General features: G+C 43.8%; 1 protein-coding gene across 2 annotated transcripts in view; it reads right to left on the bottom strand.

The window, feature by feature from the left end:
- The window catches only part of dennd1b (DENN domain containing 1B), a 280956-nt gene that overhangs the window by 29799 nt on the left and 224015 nt on the right, over nucleotides 1-27142 (bottom strand). For both annotated transcript variants that reach the window (XM_033027984.1, XM_033027985.1), the window contains 6 exons: nucleotides 21838-21939; nucleotides 13330-13420; nucleotides 10652-10692; nucleotides 9061-9129; nucleotides 6829-6885; nucleotides 6097-6210 (listed from right to left, as the gene is read on the bottom strand). In XM_033027984.1, coding sequence (XP_032883875.1) covers nucleotides 6097-6210; nucleotides 6829-6885; nucleotides 9061-9129; nucleotides 10652-10692; nucleotides 13330-13420; nucleotides 21838-21939 — 474 coding nt within the window. The remainder of the gene's footprint in view (nucleotides 1-6096; nucleotides 6211-6828; nucleotides 6886-9060; nucleotides 9130-10651; nucleotides 10693-13329; nucleotides 13421-21837; nucleotides 21940-27142) is intronic.

The following is a 27142-nucleotide window of genomic DNA, read 5'->3' as shown; positions in this document are numbered from 1 at the left end:
AGACTACGATTGATCAGCTAAGCGTAAAATGTCACTCGTTTTTGTAGCTAAAAACGGAGTATAAGGTTCTTGACAAGTAACCTGTGACTTCAAGTAAATTAATCATCCCTAAGTATAGGATATTTATGCATGTTGTTGTGCATGCAAGCTAAAGGGACATTTAACAATGAAAGGGGCCCTCAAAAGGAAAGCCCGATGTTTTGAGATATCAAACTGAGGCGGCACAGTGGCGCAGCTGGTAGTGCTGCTGCTTCACCACGCCAGAGACCCAGGTTCGATTTGACCTCGGGTGCTCTGTGTGTGTGTGTGGAGTTTGCACGTTTTCCCTGTGACCGCGTGGGTTTCCTCCAGGTGATGCGGTTTCCTCCCACATCCCACAAAGACGTGCGGGTTTGTAGGTTAGTTCACCCTCTGACAATTGTCCACTATGTGTAGGGAGTGGATGAGAAAGTGGGATAAGGTAGAACTAGTGTGGACGGGTGATCGATGGTCGGCGTGGACTCGGTGGGCCAAAGGGCCTGTCTCCATGTTGTATCTCTAAACTAAACTAAGTCAAACCAAAGACTGACACAATAGTTCTTTATTGCTTCAAACAAACGAATCTAAACTCTGCTTAGGTTCATAACATAGAACTAGTGTGAACAGCATCTATGGAGCGAAGGAAATAGGCAACGTTTTGGGCCGAAACCCTTCTTCAGACCTTCTTCAGTCTGAAGAAAGGTTTCGGCCCGAAAAGTTGCCTATTTCCTTCGCTCCATAGATGCTGCCTCACCTGCTGAGTTTCTCCAGCATTTTTGTCTACCTTCGATTTTCAAGCATCTGCAGTTCCTTCTTAAACACTAGTGTGAACAGTCAGACATAAAAAGCTGGAGTAACTCAGCGGCTCAGACAGCACCTCTGGAGAAAAGGAAAAGGTGACGTTTCAAGTCGCAACTCTTCTTCAGAGTTTGAACAGATGATTGATAGTAGGCGCGGACATGGTGGGCCGAAAAGCCTCTTCCCATGCTGTAACTTTAAATTAAACTAAATTAATTATTCCATATTTAGTTTTATCTTTGCACAATGCCATTGGTGTTCCTACTCTTAATTAATTCTGGCAACTTCAATCGCACCATTTCATGCTGACCAGCCCAGTACGGAACCCTGTTGCTACCGTGCATTTTGCGTTATAATTCAAAGCTTTGCAAAAGGGCAAAAAGCAAAGACCGAACGAACACAGGCGCCGTAATTATCTTCGCCCAAAAATCAATGTACCAGTCAGAAAACAAGAACTTCACCTGAAACACTGTGGTTCAATTGGATTCTGCAAGAATCACCCTCAATTAGAGCAGTTGGCAGGCAAATATTCTTGGAAGTGAAGTTAGAATTTTAAAGATGAAAGTCTTCCTTGAATGTTTGCAAATAGACATATTTACCATCTGTTTACATTGCCTTGCTAATATTTTCTAGTAGTTTGGAAAAATAGTACTCTGTACACCTCCCACCAACCTGCAAACGGAACTACAAACTTCCACCCCCCCCCCCCCCCACCCTGCACCCTAGTCGACTTTCTTGTTCCACAGTTCTCAGTTCTCCTCATTGTTCCCTTCTTCAGATCACACCTTCCCGAGCAAACAATGGACCGACCAGGAACTGCCCTGCCTGAGGTCATTTGTGGCCAGCCTTGTTTGTTCTTGATTTCCCCCCCAACCAGCATCTGCAGTTCCTTGTTGATATATTACTCCTTGTTATTTTAATGTTGAAAGCAGAAACACCCATCTTAATAATCAGATCCTGTGTTCCAGTCAGATGGACAAATATCAGTGACAATCCTCTCTCCCGCCTCCAACAATCCCCCTCCTCACGGAATAGATAGATAGATAGATAGATAGATAGATAGATAGATAGATAGATAGATAGATAGATAGATAGATAGATAGATAGATAGATAGATAGATAGATAGATAGATAGATAGATAGATAGATAGATAGATAGATAGATAGATAGATAGATAGATAGATAGATAGATAGATAGATAGATAGATACTTTATTAATCCCTTTCTCAGGGATATTCATATAAGATTATTAAGGAAAAACATATAAGATTATTAAGGGTTTGGACACGCTAGAGCAGGAAACATGTTCCCGATGTTGGGGGAGTCCAGAACCAGAGGCCACAGTTTAAGAATCAGGGGTAAGCCATTTTTTAGAACAGAGACGAGGAAAAACTTTTTCACACAGAGAGTGGTGAGTCTGTGGAATTCTCTGTCGGTGGAGGCTGGTTCTCTGGATGCTTTCAAGAGAGAGTTAGACAGAGCTCTTAAAGATAGCGAAGTCAAGGGATACGGGGAGAAAGCAGGAACTGATTGTGGATGATCGGCCATGATCACAGTGAATCTAGGGGCCGAATGGCCTATTCCTGCACCTATTGTCTATTGTCTATTATCACCTATCCATGTTCTTCAGAGATGCTGCCTGGCCAGCTGGGTTACTCCAGCACTGTGTGTCTATCTTTAGTATAAACCAGCATCTGCAGTTCTTTGTTTTTACAAATTCAATGGTACCTTGATACTTCACCAGCACCCTGGGTTATACACGGTCTGCCAGCTGCCTGCCAGTGGAGGTGTCAGCTACAGCACTTAATGCTCACTCTCCAACCTGTTAATGCTGCAATGTGCAACAAATATTAACACCAGTCTGATTTTACAACACAAATGTAGTATTGCCTTTATGGGGCAAGGGTTTGAATGATTGAACGAAATATACAGCATGGAAACAGACCCTTTAGGCCACCAAATCCATGCCGGCCATTATCCCCGTTCACACTAGCTCTCAGTTATCCCACTTCCTCATCCACTCCCTACACACGCGGGGGCAATTTACAGAGGACCAAGTAACCTATAACCCCACACACATCTTTGGGATGTGGGAGGAAACCGGAGCACCCAGAGGAAACCCACGCATTCAGGGGGAATTCCAAACAGACAGTACCTGAGGTCAGGATCGAACCTGGGTCCCTAGCGCTGTGAGGCAGCAACTCTACCAGCTGCACCACTGTTTGTAGAATGAAGCTTCGTCACTTTGTGTTATCGTTGGAGTGTGTCTGATTTGCTTCAGTCTTTTAATATCTTTGGTGCACGGGGCTGATAATGACAGTCACGAGGTGACTGGCGCAAGGTAGATTCATACAATCACACAACACAAAAACAGGCCCTTCGCCCAACTCATCCATGCTGACAAACTGGTCCATTTAGTCCCACCTGCCCATGTTTGGCCCATATAATCTTGTAGACCTTTCCTATCCATGCACCTGCCCAAACATCTTTTAAATATTGTTATGGTATCTGCTTCAACTATATTCTATAGTACCTCCTCTGGCAGCTTGTTCCATATACCAACCACCCTCGGTGTAAAAAGGTTGCCACTCAGATTCCTATTAAATCTTTCCCCTCTCACTTAAACATATGTTCTCTGGTTCTTGATTCCCCTATTCTGGGTAAAAGACTGTGCATTCTCCTTATCTATTCCCCTCATGGTTTTATACACGTCTATAAGATCGCCCCTCAGTTTCCTGCGCTCCAAAGAACAAGGTCCGAGCTTGCCTAACCTCTCCCTATAGCTCAGGCCCTCAAATCCAGGCAACGTCCTCGTGAATCTTCTCTGCACTCTTTCCTGCTTAACGGCATCCTTCCTATGGAAGGGTGACCAAAACTGTGCACAGTATTCCAAAGATCACCTCCATTCCACTGGACAGGCCAAAGGAGATCTGAGTTTGGCACCACACCTGCAACACAGTAGCTGCAACAGTACAACAGGTCATCAGGATTGCATTCACTCACGAGACTGAATCATGCATACAAATGCAGCAGTAGTTTCAGCACAATCACAAGCAGAATCAAGGACCTGTCTCACCCTGGGCACTCCCTCTTCACCCCTCTCAGGTACAGAAGTTTAAAAAACGCGCACATCCAGATTCAGGGACGGTTTCTCCCCAGCTGTTATCAGGCATCTGAAACGTCCTCTCATCAGCTAGAGTGCGGTCCTGACGTCCCATCTACCTCCTAGGAGACCGTTGAACTTTCTTTAATTGGACGTCAATGTTATATCTTTGCACTAAATGTTGTATCCTTTACTCTTTATCCGTGCACTGTGGACTGCTTGAATGTATACACAAATAGTTTTTCCTTTGACTGGTTAGCATGCAAACAAAATCTTTTCACTGTACTTTAGTGCACGTGGTAATAATAAGCTAAACGTGGCTTTCCATGCATACGAGAGTGTGGTCAGTCTGACATTCACTCAAGGCCAGGTTGACGTCAACTAAAACAGCAGCAGGTTTGGGGCAGGTGCAACTGAACGCTCCAAAGAGAGGTCATTGCTGGAAAGTGGAATGAGTCAGCGAGACTCTCTGTCCACCGATGCCCCCAGACCTGCGGGATTTTTCCAAAACTCTGTTTAATTTTGGATATCCAGCACTCTCTATATTTTGCGTCTCTAAGTCTCTTTTGGTGCTTCGTTAATATCTGCAGAGGCACCTCGGGTTTTATGAGGGGTTTATGTGCTTGAAAACCAGCGCGTAATTCAAAAACGCGAAAATGAAACGTAAACGTGTCAGCGGTAAATTTGAACGCGTTATTCCAAAAATACCAGTGTGTAAATCAAGCTTTGGTATTACAGCAATAAGCGTGTTCTTTCAAAAATGCATAAATCAAACACTCGTAAAACATGAGGTGCATGTATTACCATTATTCATGTTGTTCCACACTTTCAGATTTTAATTTATAACTTCATACGTTATAGGAGCAGAATTAGGCCATTCGGCCCATCGAGTCTACTCCGACATTCAATCATGGCTGATCCATTTTTTTCTCTCAATCTCATTTCCCTGCCTTCTCCCCTAAACCTCTGACACCCGTATTAATCAAGAATCTGTCAATCTCTGCCTTAAAAATATCCACTGACTTGACCTCCACAGCCTTCTGTGGCAATGAATTCCACAGATTCACCACCCACCATTATTGTTGATAACTTATAACTTGTGTCATTTCTGTAGCACTTTTAACGTCCCAAAGCTATTTGTACAGAGAACCACCATCTGACGTGAAGATGTTGTAAAGAATGCTTGTTCACTCTTTTTCCCTTCATTCCGGTTTTGTTCCATAGCTGATCTAACACTAAATATTTCAGCTATCACTTTACCAAACTAAACAGTTGCTTCCCCTGTTCACTCAAATTCCACTGTCCACTTACTATCCTATCTAACTCTCTTTACTTTTCTTCTTTTTAAAGTTTAAAATATGAAGTGGTACAGGAAATGCATTATGTTATTTTTGGCTTATATCATTGTAATGTACACTACTTCTAATAAATAAAAAAATAAATAAAAATTCCACTGTGCTTTAGAGCCCACATTTTTCATTTATGCTCTCTAACAACAGAGAAGTTAGAACAGTGCAGCACACGAACAGGCCCTTCGGCCCACAGGGTCTGTGCTGAACATGATGCCAAATTAAACTAATCCTTTCTGCCTATTTGTGATTCATAGCCCTCTACATCCATGTGCCTATCTAAAAGCCTCTTAAACACCACAATCATACCTGCCTCCACCACCACCCAAGGCAGCACATTCCAGGCACCCACCACGTTCTGTTTAAAAAAACTTCCCCTGCAAATCTTTTTTAAACCATGTCCTTCTCATCTTAGATCTGTGCCCTCTAGTCTTTGACATTTCCACCCTGCGAAAAAAATCTCCAGACTGTCAACCCTATCTAATCCTGTCATCATTTTATATACCTCTATGAAGTCCTCTCGTAAGACCCAAAGTGAAATCCCCAGGAACATAACACGCATTTCGAAGAAGTTGATTGTAACTACGAGTATTCCACACTAATATATTATTTATCAGCACAAGTTTTGAACATTCGTTTACTGAGATAACAATATGAAATGAACGCGGAAAGCTGTGGCATTAATGAGAAGTAATTCCATTTTAAAAAAATCAGCAAAGCCTTTCAAAGTCAAAGAAAATGAAAGTGAAGTATGGAGAACTGGAACAGCGTGAATAGCAAACAAATTGATGTTTGAGGAAAAACATCAGGTCCAATCTTTTTCTTACCCCTTTACGTTTCGTGGCTGGAAGTCTGTTCTTCAAAATGTCAGAATTCGATCGCTGTTGTAGACTTGGAAAAGTAGCCTTGCTGCTATCAAAGTCATCATCTTCGTTTGCTTCCTGTGTAAAACAATAGCCGCTGTTCAACTTATGATTGAAGGCATGGCAGAATATGTCAATGGGATTTCCTACACCGCCCACTAACAGCAAACCCATCTCTCATCTCAGCACTTTTGTTCAAATGAATTTGGAGAGAATGTAAGGACACAGCAACAATCTGTTTCCTATTTAATCTACAAAGGAAAGGTGTCATGCACTTTGTTGTTAACAAAAGACTATTTTACATTTTATTTTACTCTGCTGGTAGTCTGCTTCACACAAATCCAGGCAGATTTCACGTAAGTTCGCTGCCATTTCAGTACGAATTAGACACTTAAAGCTTTAACCTCCATATCAAAACAATCAACTTCATCAAAATGCACGTTATGTTCCAAGCAATATTTGGGACATCAATATTTCGGCAATAAAATATGCAAACAAAAAAAAAAGGATCATTCAACCACAGCGTGAGACAATAACAGATCAGAATAGCCCAGGGGTCAGTTATGAAAAATGTATGTTATTGAACAAAGAACTAAGCAAATTTCACAAATCATTAGCCAACAATGTCTCTTGCAACTTTCTTGTTTTAGATGTTTCAAAGAATACAATGTCAATGAAGTCAGATATACTCTGTACCTTCTGCTTTAACATGCTCTTCATTTCTTTGATCCCCATCTTAGCTTGATTCTTAGCCTTGAAGGGAAAAATAAAAGATTTTTATGCAGCATTCCTTTTAAATGCAATAAAACATTTCTCAATATGAAACCTAAGTAGGCACAACAGTTTTCCTTTAGAGACGCCACCAAAAACTGAGACCATGGCTTCCTTTAGATGTTCTTTCAGCTCGGTATTGGTATTTTATAGTCAAATATACCAAGATACAATGACAAGCTTTTGTTTTATTAAACTATTTAATTGTTCATTGGACTGGGGAGAAGGGCAAGGTTTAACGGAGAAATGCAGGCAACGTTTTACGCTTTATTAGTTGGCACAGTGGCGCAGCTGGTAGAGGTGTTTCCTCACAGTGCCAGAGACCCAGGTCGGGTGCTGTCTGTGTGGAGTTTGCACCTTCTCCCGGTGACCACATTGGTTTCTTCTGGGTGCTCCACTTTCCTCCCACATCCCTAAGACGTGCAGATTTGTAACTTAATTGCTCTCTGTAAAAAATACCCCAAGTGTGGAGGGAGTGGGTGAGAAAGTGGGATAACGTAAGTAAACGATCGTTCGATGGTCAGCGGTGGACTCGCTGGGGCAAAAGGCATGTTTCCATGCTGTATCTCTAATTAGCTTCCAGCAGATGCAGGCTCTTGAGGGTGATGGGTGCCTGGAACGTGCTGCCAAGATATGATAGTTGTGTTCAAAAGACTATGGGAGAGGCACATGGATATGCAGGGAATGGATTATGTGCAGGCAGATAAGAGTTGGTCTTGGCAACATGTTTCACATTAGGCATCAGTGATACTAGCAAATGATCCAATCATTTTTTTTAAAAAACATGTCATTTTCAGTCATACTAAAGTATAATAGTAACAGTTGGTGTCAAGTCAAGTCAATTTGATTTCTATAGCACATTTAAAAACAACTCTCGTTGACCAAAGTGCTTTACATTAGTGCAGGTACTAACGTGCTACATACAGTGGTACATAGATCAACAATACATACATAAATACATACATACAGCACTCCCTCAGAGGACCTCAAGAAAGGCTTGAGAGTAGAAATTTAAGTCTGGACTTAAAAGAGTTGATGGAGGGGGCAGTTCTGATGGGAAGAGGAATGAGCTGTTCCATAGTCTAGGAGCTGCAACTGCAAAAGCGTGGTCGCCCCTGAGCTTATGCCTAGACCGCGGGATGGTCAGTAACCCCAAGTTGGCTGACCTGAGGGACCTGGTGATGGTATGTATGGTGGGTAAGCAGATTTTTTGATGTAGGTGGGGGCAAGCCCGTTAAGAGCTTTGTATACATAAAGAAGGAGCTTGAAATTGATTCAGAACCGCACTGGGAGCCAGTGGAGAGAGACCAGAATCGGGGTGATGTGATCCCTTTTTCGGATTGCAGGCGGGACAGGGATGATTGGCTGATGCCAGTGTAAAGGGAGTTGCAGTAGTCTAGGCGGGAGGCGATAAATGAGTGGATGATCTTTTCGGGGTCGTCAGATTGGAGGAAATGTTTTATTTTAGCTATCGTCCGAAGCTGGAAGAAGGCACAATGGGCTAAGTGTTCGGCTGATGGCACAATGGGCTAAGTGTTCGGCTGGCAACCGGAAGGTAGCTGGTTCGAATCCCGCTTGGAGTGCATACTGTCGTTGTGTCCTTGGGCAAGGCACTTCACCCACCTTTGCCTGTGTGTGTTCTTGGGCAAGACACTTCACCCACCTTTGCCTGTGTGTGTGAATGTAATTATGTGAAGCACTTTGGGGTCAATGCAAGTTGACTAAAAATGTGCTATATAAATAAAGAAATTTAATTTAATTTAATTTTTACCACGGCATTGACTTGTTTGTCAAATTTCAATGCGGAGTCAAATATCACGCCAAGGTTTTTGACGTGAGGTTTGAGCAATGGTGTTGGTGTAATGGTGGGTGCCTGGAACACACTGCTGGAGGTGGTGGTGGAGGCAGCTGCAATAGTGGTGTTCAACAGGTCTTTGGATATGCAGGAAATGGAGAGATATAGTTCACATGCAGGCAGAGGAGATTAGTTCATCATGTGCAGCACGGACATTGTGGGCAGAAGGGCCTGTTCCTGTACTGTTCTATGTTCTATCTTCCTCATTTGAAGTTGAAAGATGATTTCACTGTAAGCACGAATTGCAGCAAACTTTTCCAGCACAGCGTGTCACACCGCTGATATTTGCTGCAGGGACTTACATATTTGTAGGCTGTTTTCATGGCAGGGTTTGCTTTTGTCATTACTGTATTTATCAGAGCTCCACCCTTCTGCAAAGGAAGAGGAAATCTGGTGAGTACAGAGGAAAATCAAATCAAAAAACAACCGTTTTCTTAAAAAAATCTACAATTACAATAATAAAATTTATTTTTGTTAATTTCCTTCACTTATCTATCTGGAAATATTCATAGAGTTGTAGAGAGTCATACAGCGTGGTAACAGGCCATTCGGCCCAACTTTCCCACACCGACCATCATGCTCCATCTACACTAGTCCCACCTGCCTGTGTTTGGTCCATATCGCTCTAAACCTGTCCTATCCATGTACCTATCTAAATATATCTTAAAGCTTCAAGCTTTTTTCATTTGACTTGAATGTTTGTGGCAGGGGAAGGTTTGCCCAGCTAAGCAGCGAGCTGCCGGTGATTATTGGTCACCAATTTAGTTTATTTATTAGTTTAGTTCGTTATTGTCATGTGTACAGCGGTACAGTGAAAACAATTTATTTGCGTCCTATCTTGTCAAAAAGACAGAGCAGCACATTGGCGAAGCGGTATGCCCCTGTCCCACTTAGGAAACCTGAACAGAAACCTCTGGAGACTTGCGTCCCACCCAAGGTTTCCGTGCGGTTCCTGGAGGTTGCAGGTGGTTGCTGGAGGTTACAGGTAGTGGAAGCAGGTAGGGAGACTGACAAAAACCTCCGGGAACCTCCGGGAACCGCACGGAAACCTTGGGCGGGGCGCAAAGTCTCCAGAGGTTTCCGTTCAGGTTTCCTAAGTGAGACAGGGGCATTAGAGTTGCTGCCTTACAGCGGCAGAGACCTAGGTTCGATCCTGACTACAGGTGCTGCCTGTACGAGTTTGTATGTTCTCCCCATGACCGGGATTCTCTGGATTCCTTCCCACATTCCAAAGACGTGCATGTTTGTAGGTTAATTGGCTTCTATAAATTGTCCCTAGTGTATAGAATAGACATCGTTGGTCGACGTGGACTCGGTGGGCCGAAGGGCCTGTTTCAGTGCTGTCTATCTACAACTAAAACTAGAGATCTTGGAGGAATGCATTGCATCTATAAAAAGCGACAACAGTGCACTTCCAAAAGTAATTAAATAGCTTTATTTACTACTTCCAAAAGTTTATTTATTACTTCAAAAAGTAATAAAATGGCTTTATCTGTTTAGTTGGTGATTCTAAAGTATACACAATATAGTCAGGCGGCAGGGAAACCAGTGGTGAGAGAAAGAAGAGGTGAAGGGAAACACAACAATAGGAATGCTTAGAGCTAGCACAGGCTTGGTGGGCTGAATGGTCTCCCATTGTGTCAAATGAAATGAAGCTGAAAGTAAAAGACGAAGGAAATGAAATGTGGCATATCCCCTTTCAACTATTTAACTATTATTGGTATGCCAAGATTACCCAGTGGGTTATAGCAGCACTAATGGCTAACACTAATGTGCAGGGCTTCCAAACGAGGTTAAGTCGATGAACAAACCTGTATGTAACAAGTGAGTAAGCAGTGAACAAGTCAGTAAATGTCAACTCTGGAGAACAAGGAATGACGCATTTAGTCTCACCTTGACTGTGCACATCCATTGCTGATACGACTTTGAACTTCCTGTAGATTAATTAAAACAAAAATTCACGTTATCAAAATCAATGCAATGAAATCATTAAGCCCAGACCAATACCAGGAATGGGCAGGTGGTTTTGAGGTTGGTCAGGCTGGGCTTGTAGCTGCTTGAATTCCAAAGAGTAAAAGGCAACTTGGTTTAAACGTCCAAATTCCTGGGAGATCTTGCAGTGCGGGTGTGGAGAGGATGTTTCTCATTGTTGGAGAATCAACCCGAGGTCACAGTTTAAGAACCGCGCGGGTTTTCTCCGAGATCTTCGGGTTTCCTCCCACATTCCAAAGACATACAGGGATGTAGGTTAATTGGCTTCGGTAAGAATTGTAAAACTGTCCCTAGTGTGTAAGATAGTGCTAGTGTTCAGGGTGATCACTGGTCGAAGTGGACGCTGGGCTGAAGGGCCCGTTTCCACGCTGTGTCTATGGTCTAAAGTAAAATCTAAAGTCTTTCAAAATCTCTTTCTCAAGAGAAAGCAGGGAATCAGCCTGGATTTGAGGGCATTAGCCACACGGTGAGGTTGGACAACCTTGGATTGTTTTCTCTGAAACATCAGAGGGCGTCCTGGTAAAAGTATATGAAGTTATAAGAAGCTGAGATAGGGTAGGCAGTCAGACCTTTTTTCTCAAGCCGGAAATGTCAAAGACTGGAGGGCATGGCTATAAGATGAGAAGGGGAAAACTTAAAGGAGATGTACAGGTCAAGTTTTTGTTTACACAGAGGGTGGTGAGTGCCTGGAACTCGTTGTCAGGGGTGGTGGTGGAGGCAGATACGATAGTGGCGTTTAAGAGGCTTTTAGATAGACACATGGATATGCAAGGAATGGAAGGATATGGATCGCGTGCAAGCAGAGATTAGTTTAACATGGTATCAGCCAAGATCTTATTACATGGCGTGACCAGGCTAGAGGCTGGTGCTCAGAGTTCAAACATTCATAGTTACTCCATCTGGTAGAATGAAAGGCCAGGATAGAATGGAGGATGTTTACACTAGTGGGCGAGTCTCGGACCAGAGGGCACAGTCGCAGAATAAAAGGACGTACCTTTAAGGGCTTGTCCCACCAGCATGCGATTGCATGCGTCTAGCGCGACCAAACGTGGCCGGTCCCACTTCCAAGCGCGGAGGCGTATGAAGTTGTGCGGGGCTGGTCCCGACATCATACTCACCAATCAGCTGGGCAGGAGGCGGGCCGACTAAATTTGGACGTCGCACGGCATCGGGCGGTGATGTTAGCACGCAACGGCATGCGTTAGGCGTACGCCGTCGAGACGCAGCGTACTGCCGTCGAGACGCAGCGTACGCGTCAATGCGCCTGCGGGCCGACAGGCCGTTGGCGCACGAAGATTTCGGACAGTGCGTGATTTTCGGAGTCCCGCGCGATGTCGTGACCAGCCCCGCACAACTCCATACGCCTCCGCGCTTGGAAGTGGGACCAGCCCCGCGAGGCCGTACGCCTCAAGCGACCACGTTTGGTCGCGCTAGACGCATGCAATCACATGCTGGTGGGACAGGCCCTTTAGAATGGAGATGAGGAGGAATTTATTTAACCAGAGTGTGGTGAATCTGTGGAATTCATTGCCACAGATGTCCTTAAGACAGAGACTGATATGTTCTTATTTAGTAAAGGTGTCGAATGTCAAGAGGTGAAGGCAGAGAAATGTGGTTGGGGGAGAACAATAGATCAGCCATGATTGAATGGCGGAGTAGACGTGTTAGCTGAATGGCAAATTCTGTTCCAGAAAAAATATTTCATTTGTTAAAGCACACAAAAAAAAAATTAAGATGTACAGCAGAATTTTAGGAAATTTTAGGAATTATATGTTTATTTTACTTTTCAATTATTAATCACTGATGGCACGGTGGTGCAGCGGTATAGCTGCTGCCTCACAGTGCCAGAGACCCGGGTTTAATCCTGACCTCGGGTGCTGTCTGTGTGGAGTTTGCACGTTCTCGCTGTAACCTCGTGGGTTTGCTCCGGATGCTCCAGTTTCCCCCCACACTCCAAAGACGTGCAGGATTGTACATTAATTGGGCCTCTATAGTTTGTCCCTAGTGTGTAGGATAGGGTATGAGGTGATTGTTGGTTGGTGCAGACTCTGGACCGAAGGGCCTGTTTCCACACTGCACCTCTAAACAAAGCAAAACTGAATATAGTTTTGAAAAAAAGTTTTTCCTTTGTTCTAAACTAAGGTCATAAAAATTTTTTTTGATTCAGACCAAAACCTCTGTCCTTTCTCCCCCGTACAGGTTTAATAAACAGATGGTTTATATGCCATGGCTTTTCCTACAGTGCTCATCAACATCTCTCGTCTACTCCTGAATTAGCAAACCAAACTGAATAAGCAATTCAGAATTGTAGTGCACTTGGGTAAAGAAATTTTAGTGGTGCTTGTTTGTAAGCAATCACTAAACCAAATAAAATCACCTGAAGCAAAATCAATGATGCGGTGACTGAATGAAACGTGATCAATGGTCTGCTGAGACATTACCCTAGACAATGCCCGGACAAAAGATGGGTCTACTCCTGACATTTGAGAGCTGCCGTTCTCACGGGAATAAAAAAACTCGAGCATTGCTAAAATATTAACAACAAAGATATCTGCTTTTAATACCAGTTGGTTCCATACCTCCACTGTAGCCTCCAGCAGTGATCTCATCTTCAAAAACATCCGAAAACCCTTTCCCTGCATTTAGCTTTTCCAACCTGCCATCAATAAACTGAAAGATAAAAGGTGCAAGGATTCAGTCAAGAGAATGGAAAACGACACATCGGGTAGATTCATCCAGGTTAATCCAATTTAATTCATTTTTAAATGTACAATCAACATTTATTATGCTGCACCATTTTCTTACCACATCCTGTTGCAGCCCATCAAGCCAATGCCAGAGAGAGACACAAAATGCTGGAGTAATTCACCAGGACAGGCAGCATCTCTGGAGAGAAGGAATGGGTGACGTTTCGGGTCGTGACACTGAGACTCAGAGGAGAGGGAGACATAGAGATATGGGTAAGGTGTGAAAACGAGAGATCAAAGGAGACAAAGTTAATAGAAAATGTAGAATAGATCATTGTTAGCTAGGGGAAGGTGACAACGAGGCATACAAACATAGAATTTAATCAGGAGGACAGTCAGACTGGTCGGACAAATAGGATGGGGGAGGGATGGAGAGAGAGGGAAAGCAAGGGTAACTTGAAGTTAGGGAAGTCGATATTCATACCGCTGGGTTGTAAGCTGCCAAGCGAAATATGAGATCTTTGCTGAATCACTGAAAGACGCAGCACAGAAACAGGCTCTTCAGCCCAACTCGTCCATGCTGACCAAGATGCCCCATCTAAGCCAGTCCCACCTGCCCACATTTGGCCCATATCCCTCTAAACCTTCTTGTGCACGCACTTGTTCAAATGGTGTTTTAATGTTGCATTGTACCTGCCTCAATACTTGGACTTCAGCTACATTGTGGAGCCTGATGAGGGATTGAAACTTTTCTTCAGACTGAAAGATAAATGTGGGGGTGGGGATTGGGGTGAGGGGAACTGGAGGCTCGAAAAGGCCAGAACAAAACAGGGCCAGCAACAGATGATCCCAGGAAGGATGGAGTCCATAATAGCGCATTGTTGGCCGGGGAAGAGGTGATATCGACAGGGATGGAAGGATGTGCACAGTGGAACTAGTAGGATGAGGAGTGGGAGAGGTGGAGAGAGAGGGGGTGGGGAGATATGCAGGAGTTACTTAAAATAAGAGAAATCAACATTCATACCACTGAGTTTTGTTCTGGTTTTGTCGCACCTCCAGTTTTCACCCCTCTCCATCTCTATCTTTCAGATTGAAAGAGGGTTCCGACCAGTGTTTCCACTTTGAAGGAAATTACCTGAAATTCGGGAAATTCTGGTTGTCTTCGAGTAATTTTAGGGAAATTAAATAATTTCGGGAAATGTCGGGAAATTTCCTGGCCTGGTAAGTCTTCGCCAACTGCGCATGTTCCACTGCCGCCTCAACTGCGCACGTGCGGAATCCGGGCCCACTGCGCACGTGCGGGGAGACGCCAATGAATCCAATCGGGCCCGCGGGATTATTCGCGGGAAAAAAAGTACATACCTGTATATTTATGACCATCCGCGCCTGCGCAGTTGGGGGAGGCCCGTCAGCCGCGTCACAATTGAAAATGGCGCCGGTGACATGGTAGTGACGCTGAGTGTCCGCGCATGTGCAGTGGGCCCGGTTTCCGCGCGTGCGCAGTTGTGGCGGCAGTTGCACGTGCGCAGTTGGGGAAGGCTTACCGAGCCGGGAAATACCCGGAAATACATCAATGTTTTTTTGAGGTGTGGAAGCACTGTTCCGACCCGAAACATCACCTATGCCTTCTCTCCTGAGATGCTGCCAGATCCTCTGAGTTAAGGGCCTGTCCCACGAGAATGCGACTGCATGCGGCAAGCGCGACCAAACCGGAAGCGGGGGCCGCGCGGAGGTCGATTGAGTGACGTGAAGTTCGAGCGAAGTCCGCGGGAAGTTCGCACGTGACGTACGGCGTCAAGATGCTGCGTACGGCGTCGAGACGCTGTGTATGCCCGTCGAGGCGGTGTGTACGGCATCGAGGTGGCTGCGGGCCGGCAGGCCGTTGCCGCGTAGAATTTTTGAGCACGGTCAGTTTTTCGGAGCCCCGCGCGATGTCGGGACCTACTCCGCACAACTCCATACGGCTCCGGCAATCGAAGTGGGACCGGCCCCGCGAGGCCGTACGGCTCAAGCGACCACGTTAGGTCGCGCTTGCCACATGGAGTCGCATGCTCGTGGGACAGGCCCTTTACTCCAGTACTTTGTGTTGTAACATTCTCAGATGTGTGCAATGAATTAACTATGTACAGCACTATGAAATAAAACATACAATGGCAGCACGGTGGCACAGCGGTGGAGCTGCTGCTTCACAGAGCCACAGACCTGGGTTCAATCCTGACTACAGGTGCTGTCTGGACTGAGTTTGTACATTCCCCCTGTGGCCGCATGGATTTGCACAGGATGCTTCGGTTTCCTCCCACACTCCAAAGATGTACAGGTTTGTTGGTTAATTGGCTTTTGTAAATTGTCCCTGGTGTGTAGGGAGTGGATGCCAAAGTGGTAAACAGAACTGGAGTGAACGGGTGATCACTGGTTGGCGTGGACTCGGTGGGCCGAAGGGTTTGTTTCTAAACTTTGTTTCTACGGTTGTTAAGGGTTTGGACACGCTAGAGACAGGAAACATGTTCCCGATGTTGGGGGAGTCCAGAACCAGGGGCCACAGTTTAAGAATAAGGAGTAAGCCATTTAGAACGGAGACGAGGAAACACTTTTTCTCACAGTGAGAGGTGAGTCTGTGGAATTCTCTGCCTCAGAGGGCGGTGGAGGCAGGTTCTCTGGATGCTTTCAAGAGAGAGCTAGATAGGGCTCTTAAAAATAATGGAGTCAGGGGATATGGGAAGAAGGCAGGAATGGGGTACTGATTGGGGATGATTAGCCATGATCACATTGAATGGCTCGAAGGGCCGAATGGCCTACTCCTGCACCTATTGTCTATTGTCTAAACTGTAACTAAAAAACTAAACAAAAATTCAATAATGTGTTCAATTAAATAATGTGTACAATAATGTGTATAATTAAAAAACATATAAGAGACAGGAGCGGAATTAGGTCATTTGGCCCATCAATTCTACTCTGCCATTCAATCATGGCTGATCTATCTAACCCCATTCTCCCGCCCCATATCCCCTGACAGGCAATGTACAATTCTTTTTAAGATTTCAACCTATTTCACATAAAACAAAAAATATGAATGCACAGACCTTTCAAAATAGCCTCACAACATCTCTTGTTTCAGTTTGACGACAGCAGTGACCTTTTTAAGGTTGAGGAATATTGAGGCCAGAACGTTATCTGTTGTTTTTCCAATTATAGACATTGGCATTATTGACAGAAATGGTGAAAAGTATTTCTTTAACAGTGGAAGAAATTGAGTTCAGGTTGGTAAAATCCACCCACTGGGTGGATGCTGAGACTGAGTGGAGAGGTACCGCAGTCACTGGTATGACACTGATATGAAGCAAGCTAAATTCCTGCAAATCAAAACAATGGCAGAGGAAAGTGGAATCCAAATGATAGAAGCCAGGGAGATATTCTTTAACTTTATTGGACAAAGTCCTATTTATTCTCAATGGGCCCTTTTCCAAGAAGCGAAACCTTGGTTCATGGTCAGAGCAGCAGTATTTTATTGGATTTCATATTGAGCAGAGTAAAATAAAGACAACTGAGCTACCACAGAGCAGAAACATCTTTGAAGTGCTGGCTGTAATCACACAGAAAACTCAAGAAATTCTTCTGCTGCAAGATAGCATTTGATTCATTGCCATTCCCTCATACTACTGAACCACAACAGCCTGTAACCAGACCAGACAAATTAGCCGTGTCTAAACAGATGCTGTACAACTTATTCAGAACCAACAGTTAATATTTTCCTGTCAGAGTTGAGGTGAACACTCATTTGTTAATGTAGTTTATAATCAAACTTGCAAGAACTCAGATTTTAAGAGGCACTTTAGAAAAGTGTTGAAAAGCTATCAGGCACAAGAATTATTTGTAGGGTCGGCATGGTGGCGCAGCGGTAGAGTTACTGCCGAACAGCGTCAGAGACACAGGTTCAATCCTGACCATGGATGCTGTCTGTATGGAGTTTGCACGTTGTCCCTGTGACCATGTGGATTTATTCCGGGTGCTCCGGTTACCTCCCACATTCCAAAGATGTACAGGTTTGTAGGTTCATTGGCTTCGGTAAATAATCTAAATTGTCCCTATTATGTAGGATAGTACCAGTGTACTGGCCGGCACAGACTCGGTGGGCCAAAGGGCCTGTATCCATGCTGTATCTATAAACTAAATTAAAAATTGATTCAGAGAGTTGAGTAACGTTGGTTGAACTAATGAAGAACCTAAAAAGAGAATATTCGTGGACAGAATTGGAGATTTTTGGATGGACAATTATTTTCTCAAAATGTCTCAACAGCAGACACATTTCAGATTTAGATAGTAAGGTCCTCAACATCAGCGACATCATTGTTGTCTCCTTTCTCCCCATCCTTCCCCACTCCCCAATCCACACTCACTTCCACCCAGAATGTAGAAACAAGGAACTGCAGATGCTGGTTTACACAAAAGAACAAAGAGTGCTGCAGCAGCTCAGTGGGTCAAGCAGTATCTCTGGAGAACATGGATAATAGGTGATGTTTCGCAGTGTAGGAGTAACTCAGTGGGTCAGTCAGCATCTCTGGAGAACATGGATAGGTGGTGTTTCAGTTTCACTTCTACCCGAGTGCCAAAGACACACTGTTCGTGCACAGTTCAGAATGTCCAAATAATGGAATGATCTGCTCCCTATCAATTAAAAAAATAATAATTCTGGAGTTTTAGGGAAATGTAAAGGGTTCTAATTTAAAAAAAATGTCAACACATGAAAAATAGTTAAGAGTCATACAACACGGAAACAGGCCCTTCGGCCCACCTTGTCCATTCCAACCAAAATGCCCCATCTCTACTAGTCCCACCTACCCATGTTTGGCTTCTATCCCTCTAAACCTTTCCTGTCCATGTATCTATCCAAATAAAGCTTACATTATGTGATTGTACCTGCCTCATTAGTTAGCCTTCAGCTACATAGTGGTGTCTGATGAGGGATCTCAGTTAAGTGGAGAGTTGAAGATGCTGTGATCGTTCCCTTTGGTATCAGGGAACATTTTAGCAGAGATTTGACGGCGATGGAGAAAATAAGGGGCCTGACCTGACTGTGGTGGTAAAAGATGGAAGAAGTGAAAGATAACTTGGAAGAGATCGGATCGGCATCAGTACCGGGGTAATGTGAGAGATACCTGCAGGGAGAGTTGGGGTCTTGGTGACAAAGTTGTGGAAGGTTGTGTGATGATAACCTGTAAGGCTGTTTTCAGAAGCAACTCTGAGAGAGAATCAACACTGTAATATGACTGCAAAGAAAATGTGAGGAAGATTAATCATTAGTGTTGGTTTATTATTGTCATGTGTACCGAGATACAGTGAACAGCTTGGTTTGTGTGCTAACCAATCAATCTAACTAGACATGAGTACAACCAAGCCACACACAAGTACGTGCGGGAAGGAATTGCAGATGCTGGTTTATACTGAAGATAGACACAAAGTGCTGGAGTAACTAGGCAGGTCAGGCAGCATCTCTGGAAAACATGGATAGGTGACGTTTTGGGTTGGATACCTTCTTCAAAGAGGAAGGGTCCTGACCCGAAATGCCACCCACCCACCCTTTTTTTCCAGAGATGCTGTCTGACCCACTGAAGTACTCCAGCACTTTGTGACTATCTTCCATACACAAGTACAACAGGTAATGCAAAGAGAAAAATGTCAGAGTGCAGAATGCAGTGCTCAAAGCATCATAGCATTACAGTTACAGAGGAAAAGTCCAATGTTTGCAATGAGGTAGGTTGGAAGATCAGGAATACACCCTAGCTGATGTGGGAATGTTCTGTGTCTGATAACAGAGGGGAAGAAGCTGTTCCTGAATCTGGTTGAATGTGCTTTCATGCTTTTGTACCTGATGGGAGAAAGACAAGAGGGAATGTCGGGGGAATTAGATACTCTAGTAAAATGTCAGCTGAGAGACAATGGGTCAAATATCTCTTTGTGCTTTCTTAGTATCTGAATGTAGAGTAAAAGTTAAGTGAACTGTTTCAGTCATTTGGGAGAGAAATGTATGGACAGGCAGATATGACTGAAGGAGTTTTGCTTGCCATTTGAATTGTAAATATTCTTATACACACACCAGAACGCACAAGTTGAGAATAATTCAGTGATGGGGAGAGTGAAGAGAAACATAATTCAAGCAAGCAATCACAATGCAACTGAAAAATATTCTGCCAAGATGGTTTGGAGATTTCAGTTTTAATTTTAGAGGAGCAATGTGGAAACAGGCCTTTTGGCCCATCGAGTCCGTGCTGACCAGTGATCACCCGTACACTAGTTCTATCCTACTCACCAGGGACAATTTACAGGTCAATTAACCGACAAACCTGTACGTCTTTAGAATGTGGGAGGAAACCGGAGCACCCGGAGAAAACCCACGCAGTCACAGGGGGAACGTGCAAACTCTGTACAGACAGCACCTGTAGTCAGAATCGAACCCAGGTCCCTGGAGTCATCAGCCAGCAACTCTACCACTGCACCACAGTGTAGCCCTACAAATCATTTTTACGCCAGACAGTTTTTCAACACTTTTCCAAAGTCGCTCTTAAAATCTCAGCTTGCAAGTTTTTTATAAACTGCATGAACAAATGAGCATTTACACACTGTGCCGCTTTAAACCATTGCCAATCTAAACTTACTGACCATTTCCAGGAGGTTTGTAGGTTAATTGGCTTGGTATAATTGTAAATTGTCCCTAGAGTGTAGGATAGTGTTAGTGTGCGGGATCGCTGGTGGGCATGGACTCTGTGGGCCGAAGGGCCTGTTTCTGTGCTGTATCTCTAAACTAAACTATTTCTCTAAATCATATTTCCTTTAAATACTGATGACCTCAACTTTTCAATGCTCCAAATTTTAAACTCGCTCTGGGCAAAGAAATCCTCTTGAATTCCCAGATGGATTCATGAGGAATATCATATTTAGGGCCCCTCCCTGGAAGTGGAAACATCCTCCCAAAACCTTGTCTCAGCTCCTAACATTTTAAAGACCCTTAGAAATAATTTCTTAGCATTATCATTCCATGGGAAGAAAGCTCTACATAGTTTCATAGCAAATCACCAAGTGCTGGAGGAACTCAGCGGGTTATGTGGAGGGAATGGACAGACGACTTTTCTTCAGACTCACTGAGTTCCTCCAGCATTTTGTGTTTTGCTCTAGTTTCCAGTATCTGCAGTTCCTTGTGTCTCCCCTGAATTGTTCTGACATTCCTAGCAATATGCTTTCATCCCTTTCTTCCTTGAAATTTAGGCATTTCTATCGCCTGAACTGAAACCTACACGCATCTATCAAAATTAATTTATGGCACAGACTGAGGCCATTCAGGTCATCATGTGCAACATGGAAACCGGTCTTTCGCCCCACCGAGCTCACACCAACCATCGACCACCCATTCACATTAGTTCTATGTTATCGTACTTTATCATGCATTCCCTGCACACCAGGGGCAATTTACAGAGGGCCAATTGACCTGCAAACCCGCACATCTTTGGGATGTGGGAGGAAACTGGAGCACCCGGGGGAAACCCATGTGGTGACATGGAGAACATTGACCTGCAAACTCCGCACAGACAGCACCCGAGGTAAGGATCGAACCGTGTGGTGATACAGTGATACAGTGTGGAAACCGACCCTTCAGCTCAACTTGCCCACGTCAACCAACATGTCCTAGCTATAATAGTCCAAGCTGCCTGCATTTGGCCCACATCCCTCTAAACCTGTCCTATCCATGTACATGTCTAAATGTTTCTTAAGCATTGTGATGATACCTGCCTCAACTACCGCCCCCCCCCCCCCCGGCAGCTCGTTACAGACACCCACCACTCTTTGTGTAAAAAGGTTACCCCTCAGGTTCCTATTAAATCTTTCCCCCCTTTACCTTAAACCTCTGTCCTCTGGATGTTGATTCCCCTACTCTGGGTCTGTGGCGCTATGAGGCAACAGCTCTACCCGCTGCGCCACTGTGCTGGCCCCATTGACAATGTTCTCCTTGCCCTTAGAGATGAACACTGGAGTGCATGGTTTCACAGTGAGTCCTTGCCCAAACTAGGTAGACATGTTCTACTCTCAGCGGCTTGTGAATCTTTAAGAATCTCATCCCAAGTGAGTTGTGAAGGACGAGCCAGAGAATATGTTCAAGGTAAATTTCTTGCCTCAACCACGTTCAAGAAGCACGAGTGTTTAATTGTCATATGTACCGACAACGAAACAATGAAATCCTCACTCGCTGTGTCTTACAACACAGCCAGCACCCGAGGTCGGGATCGAACCTGTGTCTCTGGCGCTGTGAGCCAGCGACTCTACCCACTGCACTGCTCTGCCAGACTTTCCTCTCCCGTTACATCCCCAGCAGATTTCCCACGTTGACACACAGACCCTCAGCTTTAACCTTACCTGTTTGAAGAGCTGAAGCTGCACAGCATTTTGCAGGAAGTGTTTAATGGTGCTGGATCGATGGGCCACGTAACTCTCTTCACAAAATGTAATTGGCTCTCCCTGAAATTAAACATGTTGAAGGCAATTATTCAAACTCCTAAACAGCATTGATATTTTTAATGTTTATTCCAAAAAAACTTGCAATGAGCTGGAGTAGTATATCATGGTAATAAATTAATGCTTTGAGTCACTGGATTAAATTCTGTCTCATCAAACAAGTGGCCAACGCTAGTGAGGCTATAGATCAGAACACAAAGTGCTGGAGTAACTCAGCGGGTCAGGCAGCATCTCTGGAGAACATAGATGGATGACATTTCAGGTTGAGACCCTTCTCCAGTCTGAAGAAGATTCCCAACCTGAAATGTCACCTATCCATGTTCTCCAGAGATGCTGCCTGACTCGCTGAGTTACTCCAGCACTTTGTGTCCTTTTGTGTAAACCAGCATCTGCAGTTCCTTGTTTCTAAAGATGAGAAGACTATTTGAAACGCCACCTTTGCATTTCTCAAAGATATGTACAAAATAATTAACCCATAATGCTGCAAGCACTTCTTTAAATCCTTGTTGCAAACATCAAAACTTAACATATAAGCACATAGAACAGTACAGTACAGGAACTGACCCTGAAGCCCACAATATTCATGCCGAACATGATGTCAAGTCACTGCATATCCATGTGCCTATCTAAAAGCCTCTTAAACGCCATGCATGCTATGAATGTTTGAAAGACGAAAATAAAGGTGTTCTTGCTTGGTTTTTGAAAGATAAAGTGCAAAAATGTCCTTTTTGTGAAACTAATTAACATGTACATGGGTTGCGTAAAACTAATTTCACATTCTCGATGTGTGTTCCGTTCATAGCATATAATGCACAATATTCCTCTGAAATGTTAGGAGGGCAAGTTGTGCTTATAGACAAACTATTAGTATAGGCAAACATCAATAGATGCAGTGACTCACGCTGACTGCAAAGGGATGAACGAGGGTGGGGGATGGGGACGTTTGGGGGGGGGATTCAAATCAAGTAGGGCATTAACTTGGTTGCATGCTTTAGAGAAGTACCTGCAAATTGAGACTTTTGTGTGCCAATAAAATACTTCATGTTTAATATGTTATAAAAATGGAGAAATAAACTAAAATCAGGAAGGTTTTAATTTAGATGTTGGGAAATGGTCTATAAATAATCTGAAGATGATCTAAATGGTAAGGACACTCCCATGTATCAAGTGACTTCAAACATGAAACAGCTATTTGGATAATATACATGCTTTTGAATCTCCTTGAAATGCAAATGTAAGTTGCGTGCAAGATAAAATGCACGAAAAATATTAGGGTTGTGAAAATTTCTTTGAATTTTAATGTTTATTCATAGTACATTAGAATAAATCATTACAAAAGCCCATATTTCTGTCAGGTAGTCAGAAGATGAGAATGTAATGGAAATTGCAAAGACTCTCTGGAGTATGATTTTCACTGTTGGCGGTATACAAAGGACAAGTACTAGGCACTGGAGAAGGAGCCAAAATCACAAAGGCAATGCAAATAGTAATTCGTAAAATCGTAAGAAATAAAAACACAGCATTAACAATTTTTCTCATTGTAGTTTGCGATCCATCAACAATCATCTCTTATTGAAGTCAATGTGCGGATTTTCAATAAAACAAAGCAGCAGTCTACAAAGGTGGGTGAGAAGAATATTACCCTGGAAGTTACAGTGAACTAAGATGACAGTCTTCCAACTAATAGCCCTGTCCCACGGTGCGAGTTCATTCCAAGAGCTCTCCCGAGTTTAAAAAAATCAAACTCGTGGTAAGCACGGAGAATGAACGTAGCGGGTACGTCGGAACTCGGGGACATCTCTTAGCGGCTCGTGACGCTAACGGCAGGTACTCGGGAAGACTCGCTAACGGCAGGTAGGCACGGGAAGACTAGTGAAGATTTTTCGACATGTTGAAAAATGTCCACGAGAGCCCCGAGTACCGACGAGTGGCCATTACCGTAAATCTCCGAGTTCGAATCAGGGCAAACTCGGGAGAACTCTTGGAATGAACACGTACGGTGGGAGAGGGCTATTACACCATTGCAGACTTTGGACTTTTCCAGAAGAATTGTTACGCTACAATTTCATGCCACATTATAACCGCTGAAAAGGTTCAGTAGTGCGAATTTAAAAGGTCTGGTTTAGTATTTAAAATTAAATTTAGATTTAGGTTATTTATTGCCACATGTACCAAGGTACAGGGAAAAGCTTTATGTTGCATGTTCTGCAATTAGATCAGATAACACTATACATCAGTACAATCTAGCCAAACGCAAGTACAATAGGTAGAGCAAAGGTGCAGAATATAGTTCTCAGCGTGTAGCGCATCAGTTCCATAGTCATATTATATTATCGGGTTTCTCTCGGTGTTGTACTGATCCTTGACATTCTGGATGGCAAATCTACCTGGTGCTCTGCAACAAAAGTATTCATAAATCACTCATTATTATTGATATTGTTGCTTCCCAAAACAGTCGTGAGTTTACCGTTTTGCATTTGTGTCAATATTTCAGGACACCTGAAGACAGACACAAAATGCTGGAGTAACTCAGCGGGGCAAGCAGCATCTCTGGAGAGAAGGAATGGGCGACGTTTCGGGTCGAGACCCTTCTTCAGGACACCTGGCTGGTTATCAACCCCCCGCCTTCCAACCCAAAATGTGAAATATAAACATCCTTCACTTTGTCTGACAAAAAATAATTTACTGTGTAAATTACTCATGAGATTACAGCAGGAGCTCGGAATGCATTTACCGCAGAGATCCTCTCCTGCTATCTTACAGGGGAGTGAGAAGTAATGTTTCCATTTTTTTAACGGTGAAATAGCATATCAAAAGTCGACCCAGCCCTGCGAAGATAGGCTCGTGTTAATCACAAAACCCTGGGCTGTACTTCACTGAGAGCTGACAAGTGAAGCCATTTATCATGCTACCCAGGGCCAATGATTATGAATGGGAGCTAAACCCCCGAATACAACAATGGGCTTCAAAGACAGACAACCTGACTGTGCTTTTCCTTAAAGTAAAATTGTAAACAGTACTTCATTTTTGAGCAGTTTAATTGTGCCGGTAAATAAATTCATGCCCAGGCAGATGGGGCAAAGATTCAGTTTTTAGTTCAGAGATATAGCATGGACATCACCTGAGCAGAGTTTAGATTTGTTAATTTTGTATTATGAATTCCACATGCAGTTTGAGCAGAGACCTGGCCAGTTGCTTTGGTCTTAGTTTTTCGTTTTTAGAGATACAGCATGGAGACAAGACCTTCAGCCCATCTAGTCCACACCGATCATATAGAACTTCACACTCGTTCTATGCTATCCCACTTTCTAATCCACTCCCTACACACTAGGGGCAACTTACAGAGGGACAATTAACCTACACGCCCGCACATCATTGGGATGTGGGAGGAAACCGGAGTACCCGGGGGAAGCCCACGCCGTCACAGGGAGAACGTGCAAACTCCACACAGACAGCACCGGTGGCCAGGATCGAACCTGGGGCTCTGGTGGTTGGAAGCAGCAGCTCTACCCCTGTGCTGCCCTTACATTTAGGCACATTGCAACCCACCAGCATCGATTCAGCACCTTGAATTTAGTGAAGCATCCAAAAGGGTTTCTCTGCAGAGTTTTCAAGCAAACCTGAGGTACAGAGTATGAGAACCAGGAGATCAAAGAGGGTCATTCAATGGCACAGCTGGTAGAGCTGCTGCCTCACAGCACCAGAGCCCCGGGTTTGATCCTGACCTTGGGCACTGACTATCTGGATGGAATTTGTACGTTCTTCCTGTGGGGGGCATCAAAGGTTACTGGGAGAAGGCAGGAGGATGGGGTTGAGAGGGAAAGATAGATCAGCCATGATTGAATGGGATAGTAGATGCGATGGGTCGAATGGCCTAATTCTGCTCCTATGGTCTTATGGTCTTATAGTAGGAATAACCAGAGGGGCAGCATTATATCGCCGGGCCGAATGAACTCCAGCGTCGCAAGAAAATACAGTTGAGCCTATCAGGAGAACGTGCAATTCCTCAAGTGTGGTTTGGTGCATCTTAAAAACAAAAATAATTAAATCAAAACAGCCTGAAGCAACAAGGCCTTGAAAGGATTAAAGATTTTTAAAAAAATTAAAAAATTCTCCTATTCGATATGAAATTCCGACAGTATATATCAAAGCTATCTGCAAGTCTGACCCTGCAAATGGAAGCATTCACATTTGAAGTGTGTCAGTATTATGAACACAGACAATAGCCCTTTAATCTTTGAGAAGATGGAAACTTTACATGTTGTAACATTCTGATACAAATGGATACATTTTTTGGCCGTGTTTCAGAGTTCTGGCAGCTAATAGCACTGGGAATATCTACTGCCAAGACCTATTAGACACAAATTCTTCCCTGTCGAGAAACACTAAAATTTTGTCAGTGAAAACTCTCAACTGTAGATCAGATCATTCAAAAAAAGATTATTAAAAGAAAACCCACAATAAGAATTTTAGCCTCTTCTAAAGTCACATCAAAACAGCTGCGCATTGAAATATATTTTCCATTTCAAGCAGAAATCTACCAACAAAACCTAGAATAGATTTTCTGTTTTAATAGTATTTTTGATACTGAATCAACAGACGTAGATGCAACAGTGGCGTTTAAGAGCCGTATGGATAGGCTCATGGATATGCAGGGAATGGAGGGATATCAGTTATGTGCAGGTAGATAAGAGATGGTGCTGGCATCATGTTCGGCACAGACAATGTGGGCTGAAAGGCCTGTTCTTGTGCTGTACTGTTCTATGTTTTAAGATGGTGAAAAGACACGCTGGATTAAGTGCACATTATCTTTTTACCTTTGTGATTTGCGTTCGTATCCAGCCTGGAATGAGTTTTACAAAATTATATTCTGTTCAGTATATGTTGAAGCTTCAATCACTTCACAAGTTCACGTTATAGGGGTAGAATTTGGCCATTCGGCCCATTGATTCTACTCCGCCATTCAATCATGGCTGATCTCTGCCTCCTAATCCCATTTTGTGCCTTCTCCCCATAACCCTTGACACCCATTCTAATCAAGAATTTGTCAATCTCTGCCTTAAAAATATCCACTGACTTGGCCTCCACAGCCCCCTGTGGCAATGAGTTCCACAGATTAACTCCCCCGACTAAAGAAGTTGCTCCTCACCTCCTTTCTAAAAGAGCGCCCTTTCATTCTGAGGCTATGACCTCTGGTCCTAGACTC

Source organism: Amblyraja radiata, chromosome 10, assembly GCF_010909765.2.
Source record: "Amblyraja radiata isolate CabotCenter1 chromosome 10, sAmbRad1.1.pri, whole genome shotgun sequence".
Taxonomy (NCBI): domain Eukaryota; kingdom Metazoa; phylum Chordata; class Chondrichthyes; order Rajiformes; family Rajidae; genus Amblyraja; species Amblyraja radiata.
This window is presented reverse-complemented; position numbering and strand designations above follow the sequence as displayed.